This window comes from Tigriopus californicus, chromosome 11 (genome assembly GCF_007210705.1).
Source record: "Tigriopus californicus strain San Diego chromosome 11, Tcal_SD_v2.1, whole genome shotgun sequence".
NCBI classification, from domain to species: Eukaryota; Metazoa; Arthropoda; class Copepoda; order Harpacticoida; family Harpacticidae; genus Tigriopus; species Tigriopus californicus.
Window position 1 is genome coordinate 13,539,419 of NC_081450.1, and position 19,416 is coordinate 13,558,834.

Consider the following 19,416-nt stretch of genomic DNA (forward strand, 5'->3'; position numbering starts at 1 on the left):
TTTTCCCACATAGTCTGGGAAGTAAGGTTTGTAATATTCAGATACATTGTAAAATGCACCAATTGCCATTATATCTTGCTCTGTTTCCTTCTCACTTACTTTTCTATTTACAGCTTCACAATCAAAATAAACTACTATAGGCAATTCTTGGGTTTTTTCATACTTGGTGAATGAGCAAGTTCTAGCTTTTGTACAATCTTTGCAAGTTTTCATGTTATTCTCATGTTTTGGACAATGAGGCATTTCCTTGGCTTGTGCTTCATTTTCCAAAACACACTCTTCATCATATTTCATTAATTTTTCTCTTGAAGCATATGGAAGACGGCATCGTGCACAGAAATGTCTCTTCCCATTTATGTTGATTGATTTAGACAATGCCCTTGACATATTTTTTTATCCAAACATAATGACCTTCCACTTTTATATCACGTGAAGTTTTATCATTTTTCTGAAAATATATCATGTTGATAGCAGTTTCTGAATTAGCTCCTTTGTAAGACACATAATATGGAAAGGGATATAAGTGTTCATATGTCTCTACAACATGAACATTTAAGGGAGGTAAATTATGGTTATCTGTCTTAAATTTTTCAAAATCTTTTTTCATTTAATCTTGTTGGAAAAGAGAGCTTTGACCAATTCGCCTCATTCAAATATGGCTTATAGGGAGAAATTCTATCAGGACTATATTTAGGTGGATGAAGAGCTGCTATTATAGCATACTTGAAACATTCATTGTCAGTATTTTTTGGATTAATATAAGCTCCTCTTCTTATGAGAGTTTGTGGAAGTTTTATATATGAGGTTCCTATTTTATTATTGTATTTACTTTTTCGAAAATTAGTTGAGAGATAATATTGATCTGCTCGCATAGTCATTTCTACACAGGCATGATATTGCCAACCAGATCCATTACCTTCAAACTCTTCAATTCTGTTAACAAAGTACGAGTGTATAAGACTAAAGTAATTATCAAACATTGAAACATCTTTTATTGGCATATGTCTTTTATTCTGAAACCCATGCTCATAAAAAATTCTGCTATTTTCTTTTTCTTTTACATACCGAACTTTCAAATTAGTATTTAATGTAAATGCTCCAAACAAGAGGCGCAGCCGAGCATTAATTAAAAAATCATAATCAATAATTATATCTTTGCGAACAAAGCGAAAATAATAATAAAAAAGTGATGTACCGCAAGGCGCAGCCGAGCATGGAAATTAGAAAAATCATGATATTTCACAAGGTGAAAAACTGAAATGCTCTGGAACGCATACATTGATACTACTTTGATACATGTCTAACCCATCATCAACCTTATTTTCAGAGCTCTACAATCGCAGACGAGTCGGCCATGGTGGAGGCCTTATAGACCTTGCTCCCATTGTAGGTCTTGTACTTCAAGACCTTGTGGAAGACGAACGAAGGGTCTTACAAATATTTTGTTACAAAATAAATTTTGTACAGGGTGGCGAGAAACATAGATCGCGTATATTTTTTGACTCTTGAGGGCTTTATTATTTATTTTTACCGCTTACCGCTGCTGGGATTGGAATCCCAGCAGTTCAAGACGAGATATCTATTCATTTATATATATTATTTGATCGACTAGCGAATTAGTGTTGGTTGATCTGGCTAACCCTTGAATGTAAGGTTGATAAGGAATTTTCGTCAAAAACTTGTCCAAGTCTGACTTAAATCCTGCTTCTGGATCAACGCCTACATTCGACCTACGCATATATCTACGAACTAAAAATATATCTAATAGTATGGGTTTCGAAATATTGCTCAAAGTAATTACTAGGGCATGGAAAAAGTATATCAGAAGTCTTGAATTATGTTCAATGCTAATTGAAAGTTGTAGCGAGATGCTAATTAGAGCTTCTGCGTTAGCTCAAACTCCCCATGAATACCGTTGTATGTGAAATACAAAACCAGTGTGATGTAAACCACTCTACTAAATGCACCTTGAGTGGCCTTGCGGCCCTCATTGTGTCACAAAGTTTAATTGTCCTTTTTCCTAAAAAGATAATATTTATCAACTTTCAAAAGCTTATCATCTTATTTAGCACAAAATATGTATCATTAAGCAATATTCAAGGTATTTGATATATGTTGTTTACATACATCTTTTCAAAAAAAAATCATTCCATTTATTGAGGAACTACTAATACCCTGGGTTTGGGTAATGATTACTTACAGGAAAGTATACGGTCGTTAATCGGCGTTAAAAAACACCGTTCCATTGTTATTCACATAAGGGTTAATAAAAAATCCTTAATTTTTCATTTTCGCAATCTCTCTTGTGGATAGATCAGCAACGCAACTTCCAAAGTGTATAAGTGCAACCTACAATTTAATATCATAAGGTTGGAAAATGAGTGAATAAAATCGATGCATTGCAGGCAGGTGTTAACACGTCATGGAAATGCACGAGAAGAAGTGATTAATTTCTTATTTTAAACACAACAAACTGTTCAGTATGATGGTCATCATTACACGTTCTTAGAAAAGTAAAAACAAGTCATGTCAAAAAAATCTGACTTGTACTGTATACGTATGTATAAGTATTGGAAAACAACTTGGATTAGGATGGAAAATAAATGATGAGTAGGTGTGGCCCGCCAGTATTACATTTGAGGTGTTATCTTCAAGGACGGCTTTAGACAAAGCTTGAATGTACAGCTTCTTTATCAAAAATGAAACCCATCTGAAACATTATTCGGCATTATTTCAGTCGATTTTTCAAGCCATCCCTATTTGTCAGAGATTGAAATCCTGAAGTTAACACTCCCATCAAATTCATATCTGAATATGGCACTGCTTTTTGGATCGAAGTGAAATTTGGCAAAGAATTGTGCAACTTGATCCATGGTCACATGTGCACAGAAAGTCAACCTTGGTTAAAGAAATTGTTCAGCTTATTTGCCTGATCACAACGAGGACTTAACATGTGTACCTAAAAAATGTTGACCCCTGCACTCATCGACATCATACTTAAGGGTACTGACTTGGCTCTATGAATCGTGAATATGAATTGATTGTATCGCTTGAATTAATCCCAGATCAGATCATGGGTGGTACGACATGAACCTTCCTTATGTGGTTTTCAACTTGCATCTTCCAGAGTCTTAGTTCTTTGGAATTCTGGATCTTCGGCCTCTTCCCAAATGATTTGTAAGAAGGTTAACACGATGACTAAGTCCGGCCAAACCTTGCATATAAATATGGTCTTTATTGGCAACAAATTTGATGTAAGGGAAATACAAAGGGATGTAAAGGCTATGTTTACCTTCCAAATCAAGCATTAGTCAATGAAAAAGAAAATTCTGTCATAATAACCCTCAGCATCATAATTTGTACCTACTTTACCAAAGGAGAAGAACCTAGTTGTGGTACCTTAGTGATTGAGCATCTGCTCTCGAATTTGGAGATCCTGGTTTGTTCCCTGGTTGGCCAAGTCCAATCTTCCAGTATTTAGATTTTCGCCTAAAGTGCTACTTGGACAGCTTAAATGGGCAAAACTGCGGTCAATCCCCAAGGTGAGGTAATAATAAATGTCGGAATATCCTTCAACTGGCACACCCATCATCAGATGGCAGGCCAAGCAAGATAGCTGCCATCTGACTTTTTAACAAACAAACAAACCTCGGGAGAGGATTCTTGCATTGTTTACGCTGCCTCTCAGACCAATCAGCTAAATCAGCATCTTGTACCTATATCTTTATTGCATAACATCTGAGATATCTGAGTTCAGCAACAACATATTAATAATATCACAGTGAAATTACTACACAACAATTTTGTTATTAAGATTAAGTTTCATTACATGTTAGAGATATGATTACACTGTTTTCAAGTTTCTTAAAAATGTTAGTTGGCCAATTCCTTCGAAATTAATCATCAATCTCCCCGCCATTTACTGATATTCAATCGAAACATGTTATGATGTGTCTGATTTTTAGAAAAGGCGTGTGTCCAACAAACACACTGAGTTCCAACCTTTAACATAGTGTATCACAAAAAACTGCAATGATAAAAGAGACAGAGCCATTTAAAATGGAGGGATGGAATAGTTATGTAGGCGGGCTGTTAATACATCTGTAACCTATTTTGTACTATCATTTCAAACAGATGTCTAGAAAGAAATGAGGAAAACTTCAATTGCACAATATTCTCCATAAAAATTAACACAATTAAAGAAACATTATAAACTGCAGAAATATTGATATTTTTGTGCTGAAGTGACTGAAATTGTGTGGAAATTGCAGAAAAATGACAAATATTGCGGATCAAGTTGCAAAGTTTGCAGATGCAATACATCTTGGGAAAAGCAAGTTTCTTCCAAAATTTACACCACTTGCAGGTTGCAAGGGCAAAAGACAGCGAGTTCAACCCAAAAATAGCAAAAAATAGATGGTGACTCTGGAACTAGTTAAATACACAAGTTCTCTTCTTAAGCATTGGCAACGCAAAATTAAAAGAAATCCCATGCGTAAAAAAGTAAACGTTTAAGCAGTAAAGAAGTCTATGATCGATTTAAATGATGTCGTGTTCAAACTCGAAATTTGATATCTGGTCAGAATATTCTTTATTTGAGCAAATTTAATTTAATAGTAAAAGGTTACCACTTCGGATTCCATGATCAAAGGGAAGTTCCTGTGACTTCTTGCCTTGTTTTTCAATATTTCAAAGATTGAAAAAACTTTGAACTGATTCCTAAAATAACCTAAAATACTGAAACACTCAGATTAAAGGCATTAAAAACATTCAGCATTTTACAAGTTAGAAACCCTAGAAAACCTAAAACATTATAAATTATTCATTACAAAGTGGTAAAGAGGAGCAAAGTAAGGGTAATAGTTGCCATAACAGCGAATGAAACTAAATCTGAAAAATTGCATAACAATTGTTTGGAACTGGCTTAATAATTAGCCTTTCTTGGCCTCTCCCAACAGCATGTGCAAAATTGGATTAGCGTTACATCTTCAGCGCTTTTGGTTTATCTAAAGACACACAAGTGCCATGGTTTGCCAAAATCCATAAACATGCTAAATTCCACTTATTAGTGGTCATAGCCGTCGTGGTACATTGTTCATAGGTACAAAGAATTTGGTCAAACGGGAAATGCATAAAGCCCCAACTTACCGGGTTTGCGATTTGAATGATCGAAAACGTCAACTGGCCCAACAAAAAAATATTCGACACGAATCAGGGGTCATTTGATGGTGAGTCTGGCTCCAGCCTTGGTTTAAACGGGCTCCCTAAGGACAGCGGGGATACTTGTAAAGTCCCTAAGGAGAGCAAAGACAGCTCGAGCATTACGTTAGTGAAGTGAAGGAATAGTGGGGAAGATCAGATTTGGCGCCCTGATTTTGGGCTTTGTTGTCGTACTAGCTTTTACAGGAAGATGAAATACAGCAAACATTACGACCAGCTCGCACTGTGAGGTGACTAAGGTTGCAATAATCGGAGGAGTTACCTTACAAATATGAAAATATCATTTTTGGTTGAAGCTTTGACACCATATTGATATCACTGCTCAATATCCCACTGCGCTGGAAAAGCCCGGTAATGTGAAATAATTGACAAATTTATTCCAAGCATGGTGGAGATTAGCTGGCTACCCTGTCTATATTTTTGCTTCATTGAATCACGTCAGCTGTTCCTTGTCCCAAAGATGTTAATATCGGTATGTGTAAAGCACCAAGTCAATAAATGAGAAGACTTGATTGTGCTCGAGAGGACTAACCAGTTTGAATTAGGGTAGCTAATATCCGAGCTAATTATGTTCAACTCTAGGCAAATTCCCATGGAATGTTTTAGTATGTAAACTCGACAAGAAATGTTGAGCCAAAAAGTCCTCTGTAATGATGGTCCTTCAAAATATTGACATTGATCAAGCCCCTTGCAATGGCGAGAAACATAACTACCAAATTCATATGCAACAAAGTTCTCAAGCTCTCAAAACAATCCAATAATGACTAACTATCACTTTTCACTTTTTCAATATGAAAAAGGTGTCTACATTTCGAACTCGGTAACACAAACAGTTACAAAACAAATACTACGTCGAAGGCAGCGGCAGATTAATTCTCATCGGTTGGACCATAAATCCAATAAAGAACAATTCGTTTTCCAGGACGAAATGCAATCCAAAATCTCTCTTGCTTCTTCTGCTTTTTTCCGCTTATCTGCATTTTGACTCATATGCACCCCAATGACTTTCTCTGAATGCATTCCAACGGCTTTTTAACCGAATAACCCTGCCATTTTTGTTGCAATAGTGCTTGCTGCTGGCTAATCTGTTTAATCCGTGTCGAAATGACTAATGAATGTGAGCACCGCCGAAATAAATTTTGAGTCAAAGTTTGCTTTCTCATTAGAAAGCTCTCAAAATGTTCACACAAAAATCGACAAACTCGATCCCGGGGCGCCTTATTTCAGATTCTATTTTTTCTTGAGAAATGATCATTTTCCTCGTGGTTTTGGACATTAACTGTGTCCTCGAAGACGACAAGCGTGCGCTCGAGCTTCGGTACATCTGAGAATGTCCGAAGGGACTTTGGCAGCGCCAAACCCCGCTTCTCTTACCTTCCAACTGAAGAACGAAAAGCTCACTTGAGTTAAAGCTCTGAGAGTGGTAACAAGGTGGAAGGTTCTCTTGGATGAAAGGACTTGCTCCCCAAAAGTGAAACGAATCCGGTAAAAACATGACAATTGAGTGTATGGATAAGTGACCCAAGGTGATTGACAACCCAAACAAACCATGAAAATCGGGATGGTTCGGTTCAGGTTAAGAGCGGTTTTCGGGCTCTTCTCCCTCACTTTCTTGTGCAGTCCAGGTAAGAACTCGTTCGGCTTTTTGCAACTGAAAAAAGACAGATCCACGTTCCTGGACCACTGAAGGTCCATCTAAGCATCCATTCATCCATCACATCCTTTGATTTGGTGGATCAAAAGTCAAGATCGGGGAAACTTCGTAGATTGATCTGATTGAGTTTTTGTTCTTGAATGACCACAAAAAGGTTCAGAGATCAGCGGCCCACCTTATCTGCGGAGCACACTGAGCTTGAAATCCACTTTGGGCCAAATGGTGGAGCCCCAAACACCCTAGAACAATCCAAAGATATAAGAGGTTTTACTTTGTTCTCAAGAGTTGTCCTTATTTTTCGGGTTCAAAATGCACCACTCTGCAGATTTGGCTCTCTCAACCCACAAAACAATATGGAACAACGGACATGAAGCTCGTAAATGGAAAGCAGAAAACGAGGAGGAAAAGTAATGAGTTGGCATAAGTTGAGATGGAGGCCTGAATGTTGGAGCTATTTCAGCCTCCTAAGTACAGCAACTATCACTAGTCTTGACTCCTTTGGGGTTGAAACTCCGCAATCCATCCCCCACCCTCGGTATGTTTTCCACCTAGACAGGAGTCGTGATCCAATCTTCCTGTCAATATCAATCCTCCGGCCAAAGATAATACTTGTCATGACTCAATGCATAATCTCGCACCATCTCCCTAACCAATCAATCTTATGCATGCTCTTTTGATCCATTGACTGGTTCTTGTGTGATGGCAATTTAATGGGAGTCTCCCAACTCGTCCGGTCAACCCACTCGTTTGTCATCCACGAACCCGGAATTGCCACTAAGGAGAACTGAACAAGCTGGAAATTTGTAGATTTGGCCATTTTAAAGTGAACGTCTGTCCTTGCATTTTAACTACGAATTCAAGTAGTTATTGTGGTACGTTTTGCGGAGTGGAAAAAAACACAAGGGATCTCGTTGGAACGATACGTAGAGGAAGAATCCGACTTTCAAATCAAATCGAGATCTTTACCCCAACCCCTTCCATTCCATCTCATCTGAATATTTAAAGACGAATACTCATAAAAGCAAGCTGGTTTTGCGGGGAATCTACGTAATATCTGGTACGAACGGTTTGTTCACTATATGTACTGTAGATACTGTTCTTGCTCAAGGGGCTCGTAGACATCTGCTCAAGTGCCCGAGCTGTCTCATAAATTGATGCTCGGACAATTCGGTCTGTAATTTCCTTAATCCCCCTTTATCGCCCTTCAATACAACGGTGCTGAAAGTGGTAGCAGTCTGACGACTATCCTCTTCTGTAGTCACTTCCAGTCTTGCAATATTGGCCAAACACATTGATATGATCATCCAGAGCCTCTTTGAAGTGACATCAAAAGTGATCTTTTACGGATGGGCAAAAGTTGCTATTTGCTAGACACGCATGTGTCTACTTTTGCTCTTCTCATGTGAGCCGAAATTGAATTGCAGGTAATCTTGATCTCTAGAAAATTGAAACCCAGTCTTCTTGTTGACAAGAAAAGGAAATTGGAACGGTATTCAAATTGTGGAAATGTGCAAGAAGAGTTGATGGTTAGAGCAATGGGTTGAAAGCCCGGGCTCAATTGTGATCACGTTCCTATTGGCAATACCCACACATGAAAGCGAGATTGAAGAGAGCTAGAAGGAGAGAGAAGGGGAATCAAGGTAGGGTAAGAAAAAGACGACGAAAGAGAGATTTCGTGAGGATTGAGAACGTCAATGATTGACAGACAAAAATCCACCCGAAGACGGAAAAGCAGTCTTGAAATGGATTTTCTCAACAGATTGATCAGACCACTCGTCCTCAGACGATTCAACCACTGACAAAAACCACTTGGTTTACACTTTCCGTTCATTTGAACTCGTTTTGAAGGGAGTCCATTAAGAAGAAAAAAAACTTAAGTCCGTTTTTCCTCATTATCGAACCGACCCATACATATATATAGAGGAAGGTGGAGAGAATCATCCCCCTATTTTCATTTCGTCTGAAAACATTTCCCTTTTTTAAAGCGAACATGCCATCATCGTTTTCTCCCTACTTGGTATTTCTTTTTTTTTCTTAGGGAGGGTGAAATTTCTCCCACGAGAAGTAGTAGGTACGTACTGTAATCCTATGTCGAAGGTGGATTCAAATCCTTTGAGGAATCAAATCTTTTGCTTCCCCTTTTTTGCTCCTTTGCTCCCTCCAGAGCAATTTTCATCCTCATAAGCACCCAATCTTCTGATCTGAACCTCGTCCCTATTTCAACAATTGGATTCAAATCCCGACCATTCCTGGTTAGTTCTGAATTCCGAGTTCTCCAAAGAGAGAATTCTAAACACTCGATATGGATCGTTGGACTTCAAACACAAGTCACGACAGAAAACCGGTAAGAAACCAGGAAAAACGAGACCATTCTTTAGGGCTCCTTTTAGAGAGAGGAAGAAGGGGGGGGGGGGCTCAGTTCACAGTTCAAGAGGAACAGATTGGTTGGATGGTGGAGGTCGTCCGTTGGTGGCAAGTGCTGATTCCAAATTTCCACGACGAACATTCGTATTCAAATTAAGGCCATTATCAAATAGGAGCAATCGTTACATACAAGAGAAGGAACCAAAGATCTTTCGCCAGACGTATCTTAAACTCAATGCGAACAATCCGGCCTGGAAGTGAGACCTTTGCCATCATGTACAACTGGGTAGGGATTTTGTGTGCCAACTTGAATGTTGGCGGTGGGTGAAGACCTCGATGTCTTTTAGGAATCAACGAGGTAGAAAAAAGACACCAGGGAATGGAGGAAATGAGGGAAGCCAGCAGACCCATTGGGTGTAATTGGGCTGTAATGGCCGTGTATAGAATTTACTTCCATTCTCGGATCCTTCGTGGGTCCAGTTTTGGAATCACTTGGTTGAGTATATGAGCAGAAGTGGTACACACGCCGTGGTGCATACGTAATGATATTGATTGAGATTGCAGCCTCCAACCCTGTTTTCCTGTTGAGCAACCAGGGATTATTGTGCACTTAATCTGACAATCGCGTTTCCAGCCCAACTTTCCATGAATATGCATTTGGACCTCTAACCGTCTAGATTCGAATCAGGAACAGGCATTGGGACTGAGCCCAAAGAGGACTCCAGCTTAAATGAAATGGCTAGGTATACGGGGTAAATCAATCGTGTTCGGGGGAACTTGGAACCACGAATGTGCTCTTGTGGCCTCTACAACCTATTGGAACACGCTGTTGTTGTTGATGACTCTTTTTCTCCTTTCCTTAGAGCAATACCTCAATATTTCTGCTCGTCCATTTTCGTTCCAAAATGGCAGACTTCTCTAATTACCATCCATCGTGTGTTCCACTTCTGCATATGCCGTGCGTAAGCGAAAAGTGGAGCTTTTTAACACTCGCTCAACTTGAGCGCATCTCCAATACTTGTAAATGAGTTTTCAGAGTTGGAAAAAAACTTTTTCCAATAGAGTGAAATGAGGAAAGTTTTATACGTATCTTGGGACAGAAACGGAGAACAAGCAGCTCAAGAATGAGGGTTACCCGAGTAAGTTCCATGCGTGTAAACGGATGAGACTGACGCAAATACTAGGCCTCCTCGCAGTTCCTCTCTCTCTCTCTCTTTCTCTGTCCTTCTGAATTTAAGAAATAACCCAGGATGCCCCCTCTTGTTGGCACTCTTTTCTCAAACTCTTTGTGTCTCACAGCGTTTGGCCCAGTTTCTTGGGCAAGACCCTCCTCAACCCGGAGTATGCATTGTTTCTGAAGTAATTTAGAGAGGTCTTTTGATGCAATTACCTTCATTTTAGCCTCCCGGTCCTTCACGTCGCCCACCTTGGTGTTCCTGTGATAACCCGGGTTAAAGTCCTACTGAGAGGGAAATTTAATTTCGAGTCATGCAAGTTGACACATCAAAGCCTCGTGTTTTCTAATATGAACCAGTCAATGGGATCTGTTCGACAGCGAAAGAGTTCACAGAAGATCGAGACCACCGTGGGATCAAAAGTTACTTTGTACTCGTACTATGGTTCAGGATTCTCCCAAGGGCAAAGACCATGTACTAAGAAGATTGTACAACTAGCATAGATTTCTGAGCTCTTCACGGACGCCTATTACCTGTCTTGATCTGTTCTAACTGTTTCTAGTTATTGTAGAGATGCTCTAACGATGACACGAGAAGGTGTCTTCTTCAGTTTTGGGGATGACAGGTTCCACCGAAAATTGGACCCAACGGACAGAAATTGCCGTTCAAAATTGAGAGGCAAGCATTTCTGGCATTACATTGAGCGAAACGATTCGTCCAAAAGGCTCAGTTGAAGAAAGTTTCCAGTAGTTTTCGACAAGGACAGCACACACACACACGCACTCACAATCGTTTTCGCAATATGGAACAGAATGGAAGAGCGCACACATCGTTCCCAGGCCTAGCCATCTCATCCCGAGTCATTTTATCAAGTACATTTGCTTTCAAACAAATTGCTTCTTTTTGCCATTATCTCTCTCTCGACTTGGGCACATTGCCACAATTGGGGAGGATATGGGGGTCCAAGACGCCCCCACAATTTGCTCGCAAACCGTTCCAAAACTCCCGGAGAACAATTGGAACGTGTCTAGTAATGGTCCATCATCGGAGAGAATATTCAAAGTCCGCTTTGATCAGCACCAAAATTGAGGGATAACAAAAGTTCCGCGCTTCGTTCCCTTTCCGTACAAAACGATCCCCGTCACTTTGTACGTACTTGCGGTTAGTGGGTTGCTTTGGAAGCGAACGAGCTGCCTTAACCAGGATCAAATTTGATGGACCCTATTTTGAGTCAATTCTTCACGGGTCTTGTGAAAGGATGAGATGGTTCTTCTCTATCTCTTTTGAGCTTTGATCACGATGCTCCAAGTGGATATCTACAAACTGAAATGGAAAGGCCATTGTAGGACTATTTACTATGACAGATTATCAGGTGGACTTCCCAAATGAACCTATTATCAAGCGCTAAATTCTGATCGAACTGAATACGTCATCGAGTTATTAAACTCGCTGCTGAGTCCTTGTTTGGATCTGGTTGTCCAAGCTTGGTCTGAAAGTTATGAATTCGGTTTAACAGTGGGGGCCACTTTTCCTTCTTGGCCCCTTCACACTGGATTTTGTTGCCATCCATCAATGTCCAGCCTTTGAACTTGACGGAGAGAAGGTCGATGGTAGCCAAACCCAGTCATGGAGCTGCTTCGATTCTTGGCATTCTTTGGATGCATCACTGTCAAAATCCGACAACCATCACCCGCACATCTTCTTCACCATCGAAAACCACTCAATCTAATCAATACAGTCAAACGTACGAGCAAGGATGCCCACCTCAAACAATTCAAAATGACCAACCTTCTCTAGACATTTTACCCGAGCAAGTTTTGGCCTTAGAACAGGATCTTAAAATGAATCCTCAAGCTTGGGTCAAGTGCGCCCTCGATAATTGCCTTTGATAAGCAAGCGGGTAATGACCCAAAATCCTTTCTTTACGGCTGGACTTCCAGGGCCATTTTGGGAAAATGGTTCTGCGGTCTTCATTGAAGTGAAAAAAAACCTCCGAAAATACAGTGGAACTTGATAACAAACCCAAATTTCAAAGACCAGATGAACAATGGACAAAGGACTAAAAAAGGGAGTTTTCTGGCCTTTTGGAAATGAAAATGTGCCTGGGAACTGATAAGAAAATTGTGGAAAAGAAGGAAAAGGGCACCCGTTCAAAGTCACGTTCCCTTTCACACTTAAAGTGACAGAAACTGATGATTTGTGGGCCTTGAATTAGACCAGCCATCTCCATAAATCGCGCATTAAGTGAACGTCCAAATGTGGTGATTAAATTGAAATCGCGTTTAAATGGGTGACATTGGCGCCAGAAAGTCGTCGAAAGGCGTGTCTCGGTCTTTATCTACAGTATTTCAAGCCCAAATATCAAGAGAAATTCCCGCTATGGATCCTCGAACTTTTCATTTTGGGATTCCTTTCAAAGAGCAACGATCACACGTTGCGTGAGTGTCGTTTGAAGGGTACAAATATCCACATCATTGTCTTTGCCATTTTAATAGACAATCTGATTATACATGCATGAAGGGGAGGTATAGAAGAGAGGAGATCCAGATTACCATGAGAAGGCACCAAGAAGGGCTCCGTGCAAACTGATCGATCCAAAGATGGCATCTTCTACTTCAGCCTTGTCTTGCATGTGCTCATGAAAATGCACTTCCTTCCACTGACAGAAAAGGAGCATTGATTTAATGTGAGCGAAGAAGATTTTTTTTGATAGCGCTTGTCACCTTTATGCAGTGCACGTAAATGGCATTTTTCGATGGCTCCTAACGCTGATTGGTCCAAGTCTCCGACACTTCCACTGCCTTTTTTATAGTGTGCCAAAGTGTTGAAGAAGCCAATTAAGAGATCACCCACACCCGCCTCTGTAAGTAGAAGTGAGGCGAAACGAGCTACCCTAGTGAAGAAGGAAGCCCTTGGGGCAATCTTTTTCTGGAAGATCTTTTTCTCCTTCTCCGTTGGTGGAAAGAGTGTTCCAAGTCAAGTGGAGCCACAGGCTGCTGGGAACACACCACTCGAGTGATCCAATAAACTTCCAAGCCCATTGGCGAAAGAGGAGAAGGATTTCAGATAAATTGAGGACCAAATTGAGATTCTTGAATTCAAATGGGACTAAATACTCGGATAGATCCATGTGTTTCCCGTTCCCTCTAGTGGATCACCTGACCCAGAAAGATAACAAAAGGAATTTCATTACCCCTCCAAAGTAAATTGACACTTCCAACAATGGCTCTTTGACTCATTTTTGTCCCTTGTAAAGGAGGGCTCTGTGCCTCCCCCAGAATACCACTCCAATTGAGTCCCAGTCAGTTCCACCACCATGTTCCAATTGTTCTCGGCTCAAGCTGCCAAGATGGTCGAGTGGTGACGAAATGTGAAGCTATACCTCGTATAGCTCGTTCGTCCCGTTCTCTCCCTACCCAAAAGTCCATTATGAGTGGGCAAGTGATCCACACTCTGGAACCTTTTGCCTTGCCACTTAATTAATGCTTTGTGAGGGTGGCAGAGGGAAAAGAGCCTTCTTAGATGATGATGACTGACTGTACTCTATCATTGTTCGTTTGACGACCACTGGTACGGGCACTCACTCACCCAACATGGCCCCCGTATCAACCAGCCTCAGATTACTTAGTCAAAATCGTGCCAACTCGATCAGGTTACTGCATTTCTGCCCACCTAATTGATCCAAGTTGGACCAACCGCCGAACACGTAAATATTAACCCTTGGAACTCGCTTATAGAATTGCACACGCATCCTTGAGGTTAGGAAGTAAACCCACCAATATTTCAACATCCTTGCCGTCTCATCAATCTTGTGAAATATGTAACCAAAAACTATATTTCTTCTTTTTGATTTAGCTCACAATCTTGAAAACGACTGTAAACAATGCATTCGGTTCCTTCTTCGTTGGTTCCGAATTTGGCGCTGAAGATCAAAGCTCAGCGACATGGTCCAAAACTTTAGCCATATGCTGGGAAGCGTGTTCTCCGAATCATCTGGGGACATTTTGAGACTTCCCCTTTAGCACTGAACGAGGAACGTAGCAAGAAGAACCAACGAGCCAATCGATCTTGCTTCAATTATTTCCGACAAGCGATTGTCATGAAAGTCACTCCCACTCCTTTAAGTCGTCAAAGCACCGCTTGCAATGCGTTCTCAACGCGAATGAACAAATCCTCGATCTCCTCCACTCAACATTGTGATGAAGCAAGGTCGAGTTCAAGTGCCCGCTTAGAAATGACTAAGACTCGTCGGCGAAAATAGGTTTTAGAATCCAATTTTCACATTCTTTGAACTGGTTAGGCCAAGGGGACTGATCTATAATTAAACACAAATATTTTGACTGGGAAAGAAAGCGATGGGGAGACTCGTAGGTTCTTGGGAAAAAAGCCATGCATGGTTGAAAATCCAATTTTCATTCGCACGCTCTCCATCACAATTCATAAATCCAATATCGAAATTTGCCGCTTTTTACACGGGTGCTCAAGTCAAAGGCGCTTTCTATGCCTCAAGACCCTCGGAATACTTCCAACTGAGTTTGCCACACCATCAAAAAAAATATGGGACCTACTCAATGTAAGGTAACGAAAGAGGGATGGAAAAGTGAGCTTGAGTTCGGAGAAAGGACTACTGTTCAAATATTGTTGTTCAGTTTAGAAACAAGCAGTGGGAAAACAAATTGGAATGACCAGCTTCATAAGTGGGTTAAGATAGTTGGCAGGGCTGACCATTGAAAAGGTCTCTTCAAACTATTAGATGGCCAGGTCTTTGACGACACATTCAAACGGGGTCAGAAGATCAATGCACCCTAACAGTTGTTATTTCGAATTTGCGCTGGTTAACGAAGATATTAGGAATAAAAATACTTTGGTTTAGATTAAAATCTTATGCTTAACGATCATATAGTTGAAACTGATTTCATTAAAAAAACACCACTCTTTAATAACAGCATTTAAGCGTTTTTATGGACTTTTTAGAGTGAAGCGAACCCGTTGGCGGTAAACCAAGTACTATATTTTGTCCATTCCTTGGGGTGCCAATCTTCTGTGCCACATCAGTGTCCGCCCATTTGGGATTTGTAAGGTACTGGAAGTGGTTATTCCTTGAAGTATCTTTATTCTTTGTTGTACATTATGGGGAGAGCACCTTGTTGCAAATTCGCATATTTTGATATAGGTATATAACAAGGAGAATGGATCTTGTGAGAGGGGTTCATTCAACTTTTACAAATTTTAGGTCCAAGATTTTTGTAAATGCTATTAAGAAAAAGAACTTGCAGTTTTTGCACATGCTTAGTTGTTTTTTATTAGTAAATCCAAAGCGATGGCTGATAATTTTTTGTTTGCTAACGACAATCTGTCACTCTCCAGAAACATGGTTAATAAACATTGAAAGTATTTTAAAATAGTTTCACCTAAGATACATTTCAATGACAGCCTTTCTTTCTTCCAAGATCATAATGTCAAGAAGAATTACCAAGTTCAACGTTTTCTGCTTCTTACTATGGTTGAAACATTACAAATGTAGAACGCGTATTCGCGGGCACCTGGCACAATTGGGGTATCCTAATTGGGAGCCATCTCATCAATTTCATGTATATGAAAAGTGCCGTCAATTAACGTAAATTATTCACATATAGATTCAATATCCACTCGATTTTCCTGTGTATGTACAGTGAACCCAGTTTGAAGTCGTTGATTTCCTGTTCAAGAGGGCAATAAAAAACACTTGTCAATCTGATATGATCAAGTTGCAATGAAATCAATTTTTAACTAACTCAAAGCTATGAAATGGCTAAGAACTGTGGTGTTGACTAGCACTGAGACGGAAGAACTGAAGCGATCACAGTCCCTCTTTGGTCTGTGTTTCTGCCGGTAGAGGCCTTGAATATGAAATATGGTCTTGGATTGCGACAACTTGACCTCTAAGGATGTCTCGGCCACCTAGTCTAAGTAGAAAATATTTTCCTCTCGAGAGCCTGGACCCGGGGGTAAAGTGGACGGCTCCAATGATTTACGATCAGGCATGGACTTTCCAATCTCCAATCTTCTCGCATTTTGAGCTTGAACTACATAGTACACCATCTAATTGGCAACGCTACATAAACAGGCTTTTTCAAGACTTGTGCTCAAACACTGGGTTATGTTTGGACGGAATCCAACTCAGGTTTATGTCTTGCGGGTCGAAATTGGTTTAGATCAAAACCGCTTTCCCATAAAACTGTCTCCGCTTCAAAGGGGAGGACACAAAGCGAATATTCCCGGAGCTTCCCATAAAATATGGAATTGTCAGGTTAGGGAGGGTTGATGTCATCATAAGACGGGGATTTGCTCTGGTTTGGTGTCCTCTGGTCTCTCTCTCCCTTGGGCACAAAAAGAACAGACAGGGGTTGTGATTCGCTCGATTTGGTTGGACCATTCCTCCTGACTACCTCGTTGGTTTGTTTATGGCCAAGTCCCATTCCCATTGCTATTGATATTGGCGATAGTCATGCTCATATTCCCGATATTGACCCCGGGTGGACGATTTGTAAGCAGTGTTATGGCCAACTGACTGGTGTGAGACAAAGAGCACCACAACGATCAATCGGGATCAAAAGTTTGGCCGGGGACAACGCCGAATTTGTATACCTACGTATCTTTGATTCAAGGGTCTGCTCTCGAGATTGGATTGAGATTTGGATTGGAACTCCGGAGACCCGGTTCCAAAGAGTACCGAAGGCACCCACCATAACAACAACATCGACATCCAGCCAAAAAGGGGGAATCGGGGTTATTGTTTATTGAAAGACGTTCTCAAGTGGCACTTGTCTTGTTTTTCAATGGCAATAGGGGAGGAACACACTGGGAACACACTATCAACATAGATGATTGGATGCTGTCTCTGTTTCCATTCCAGGTTCGAGTTATGAATTCAATGGCGGTTTTCCTGCCTCATCAGGGTTGGTGATGGATAAACCTCCGAAAAGTGCACATGAGCTGTTTCATCGACCATTACCAAATATAATCAGTCGAGGGGAAACCATTCGTGCTGCGGTGGGAGAGAAGGTCACCCTGCCGTGTGAAATCAAGAATCTTGGTAAGAGCAAATCTTCGTTATGAATGTTTTATGGCTAATGGTGGTCGGAAGTCAATAGGAAATCTATATTGAGAGGGGGGTGCCGCTATGCTCATCTCGTTTTACAAATATCATCTTGACCAGATATTGGACTTGAATGTTGCGGTAATCAACCGGCTAATTGGAAAAAAGCTCCATTGTGAAGACTCGCTCTGCTCATATTTGAGAAGGGATTGTTCTTTCCTGAATCAATCTTGGAGATGGGACTAGGCCAGATAAGACCGTCTTTTAGAGTCCATAACCAAGTCAAGAAGGATGCCATAAACGAGCATCACTGACCTGGGCTTTACATGGCTTTTGATGGGCACTTCAGGTCTCTCTGCCCATCGAGGCAAATCTGGCCGTGGGATTCTTTCACGAGCTGATTTACTTCCTCTTCCGACTTCAGGAACTTTCGTGCAAGTCTGGCAAAAGGGTGACGATGTGCTCACAGCCCAAAGTCTAATGGTTACCCCGGACCCGCGTTTCCACCTGGTATCCAAGCACAACCTACAGATCTCTTCAATCCGCTCACAAGATGCCGGGGACTACACGTGTAAAATTTCCATGATGGGTGAGCCCATCCTGATCACACACACACTGGAAATCCTAGGTAAGGCTTACTTGTTATTGGTCGAGTTAGCGATAGTGGGCCAGAAGGCCGCTCCCACTCACTCTGCTTGACCTTTCCCGTCCCTGCGTCCATGTTTATTATTCCGTTCTACCGAAAACGACCTTTGTTTTTCCCCCTGAGGGACTTCTTCCCTCTCGCTTTCTCTTTCGTTTCCTCTCACTCTCCCTGGTTCGGTGTCTTCCTCTCCTGGAAGAGAGCCCAATGGGAGGATCATTACCACTTTCGACCACCAAGTGTGATCCCAATGGTGAGCTCAGTTCGCCTAATGGAGCCAAAATACTTATCAGATATAGACACTACAAGACTTTTCATCGTCATTGGCTCGAGCGATTGCATGGACAGCTCGAATTTGAAGACGGGAAATATAGATTATTGAATGGCTAGTTGAGGTTGTCAATAGTAATAGTTGGGCGAGTAAATGAAAGGCCTCAAATCATAGGATCAAAGGGTCTAAAAACTATTCCCTTAAAATTAGATATGACGCATCTAATGGTTAGTAATTTTATGTTTAAAACACTTAGAAACTACAAAGTCATTCTGTGTCAATTGGATCACAGTAGTATGTACTCAAATGCAGTCCAGGGGTTCAAGTTATCTCTAGTGTTGCCTTTCTAATGGTCCAAGGATATTTTGGAGGGATCAAAAGAGGTCAGGGAGGAGCCAGCGAGAGAAAAAAAAAGCCTTAGGAATCCCGAATATTATCTTTTTTCCTCAGCATATCACCCACTGATCCTCCAGGGCCTTGTCGAAGGTTGCCTGTGTGTGTGGGTGTCTATTGGATGTCTGACTTTATCTTCATCCATTGGCAAGTCTAACCTTGAGAACAAATTGTGGACGCATATACATATCCAAACCAATACTGTATGTACAGTGTATATGCCTTTATCCTCGCAAGTGCTACTAGCTGCGCACGTAGAGTATATGTAGGAACTCGATTGAGAGGGTCTGTTCCCGTTGCTGCTTGAAAGCACAATATTTAGAGACCTACAAGCGAATTCCCGAGGTGCTTGAACTGCGAGAAAGAGCGAACCTTTGGCGAGTAAAGTTTCCCATCACTCTTCGATGTTTGGAAAGGAGCCCTTGTTGAATTCGTGAATTTGAGAAGCTCCAATTTTCCAGCTAAACTTTCCTCACCTTTCGTCTATGTACCAAGGTGGGATCGAGGCCTGTCAAATTTCGTGTAATGATAATTCTTCAACACTGCCGTCGAAACCTTGGCTGCCTTTCAGAGTTTCAAATTTGAGTTTCTACATTTTGAGCGCGTCCGCTCCATTGT

At 41.0% G+C, this 19,416-nt stretch overlaps 1 protein-coding gene across 1 annotated transcript in view; it reads left to right on the forward strand.

The window, feature by feature from the left end:
- The first annotated feature begins 6,625 nt into the window (after positions 1–6,625).
- LOC131890224 (protein amalgam-like) overlaps positions 6,626–19,416 on the forward strand; it is a 47,498-nt gene continuing 34,707 nt past the window's right edge. The window contains exons 1-3 of the mRNA XM_059239530.1: positions 6,626–6,845; positions 17,309–17,488; positions 17,916–18,119. Of these exons, the coding sequence (XP_059095513.1) occupies positions 6,770–6,845; positions 17,309–17,488; positions 17,916–18,119 (460 nt within the window). The 5' untranslated portion in view covers positions 6,626–6,769. The remainder of the gene's footprint in view (positions 6,846–17,308; positions 17,489–17,915; positions 18,120–19,416) is intronic.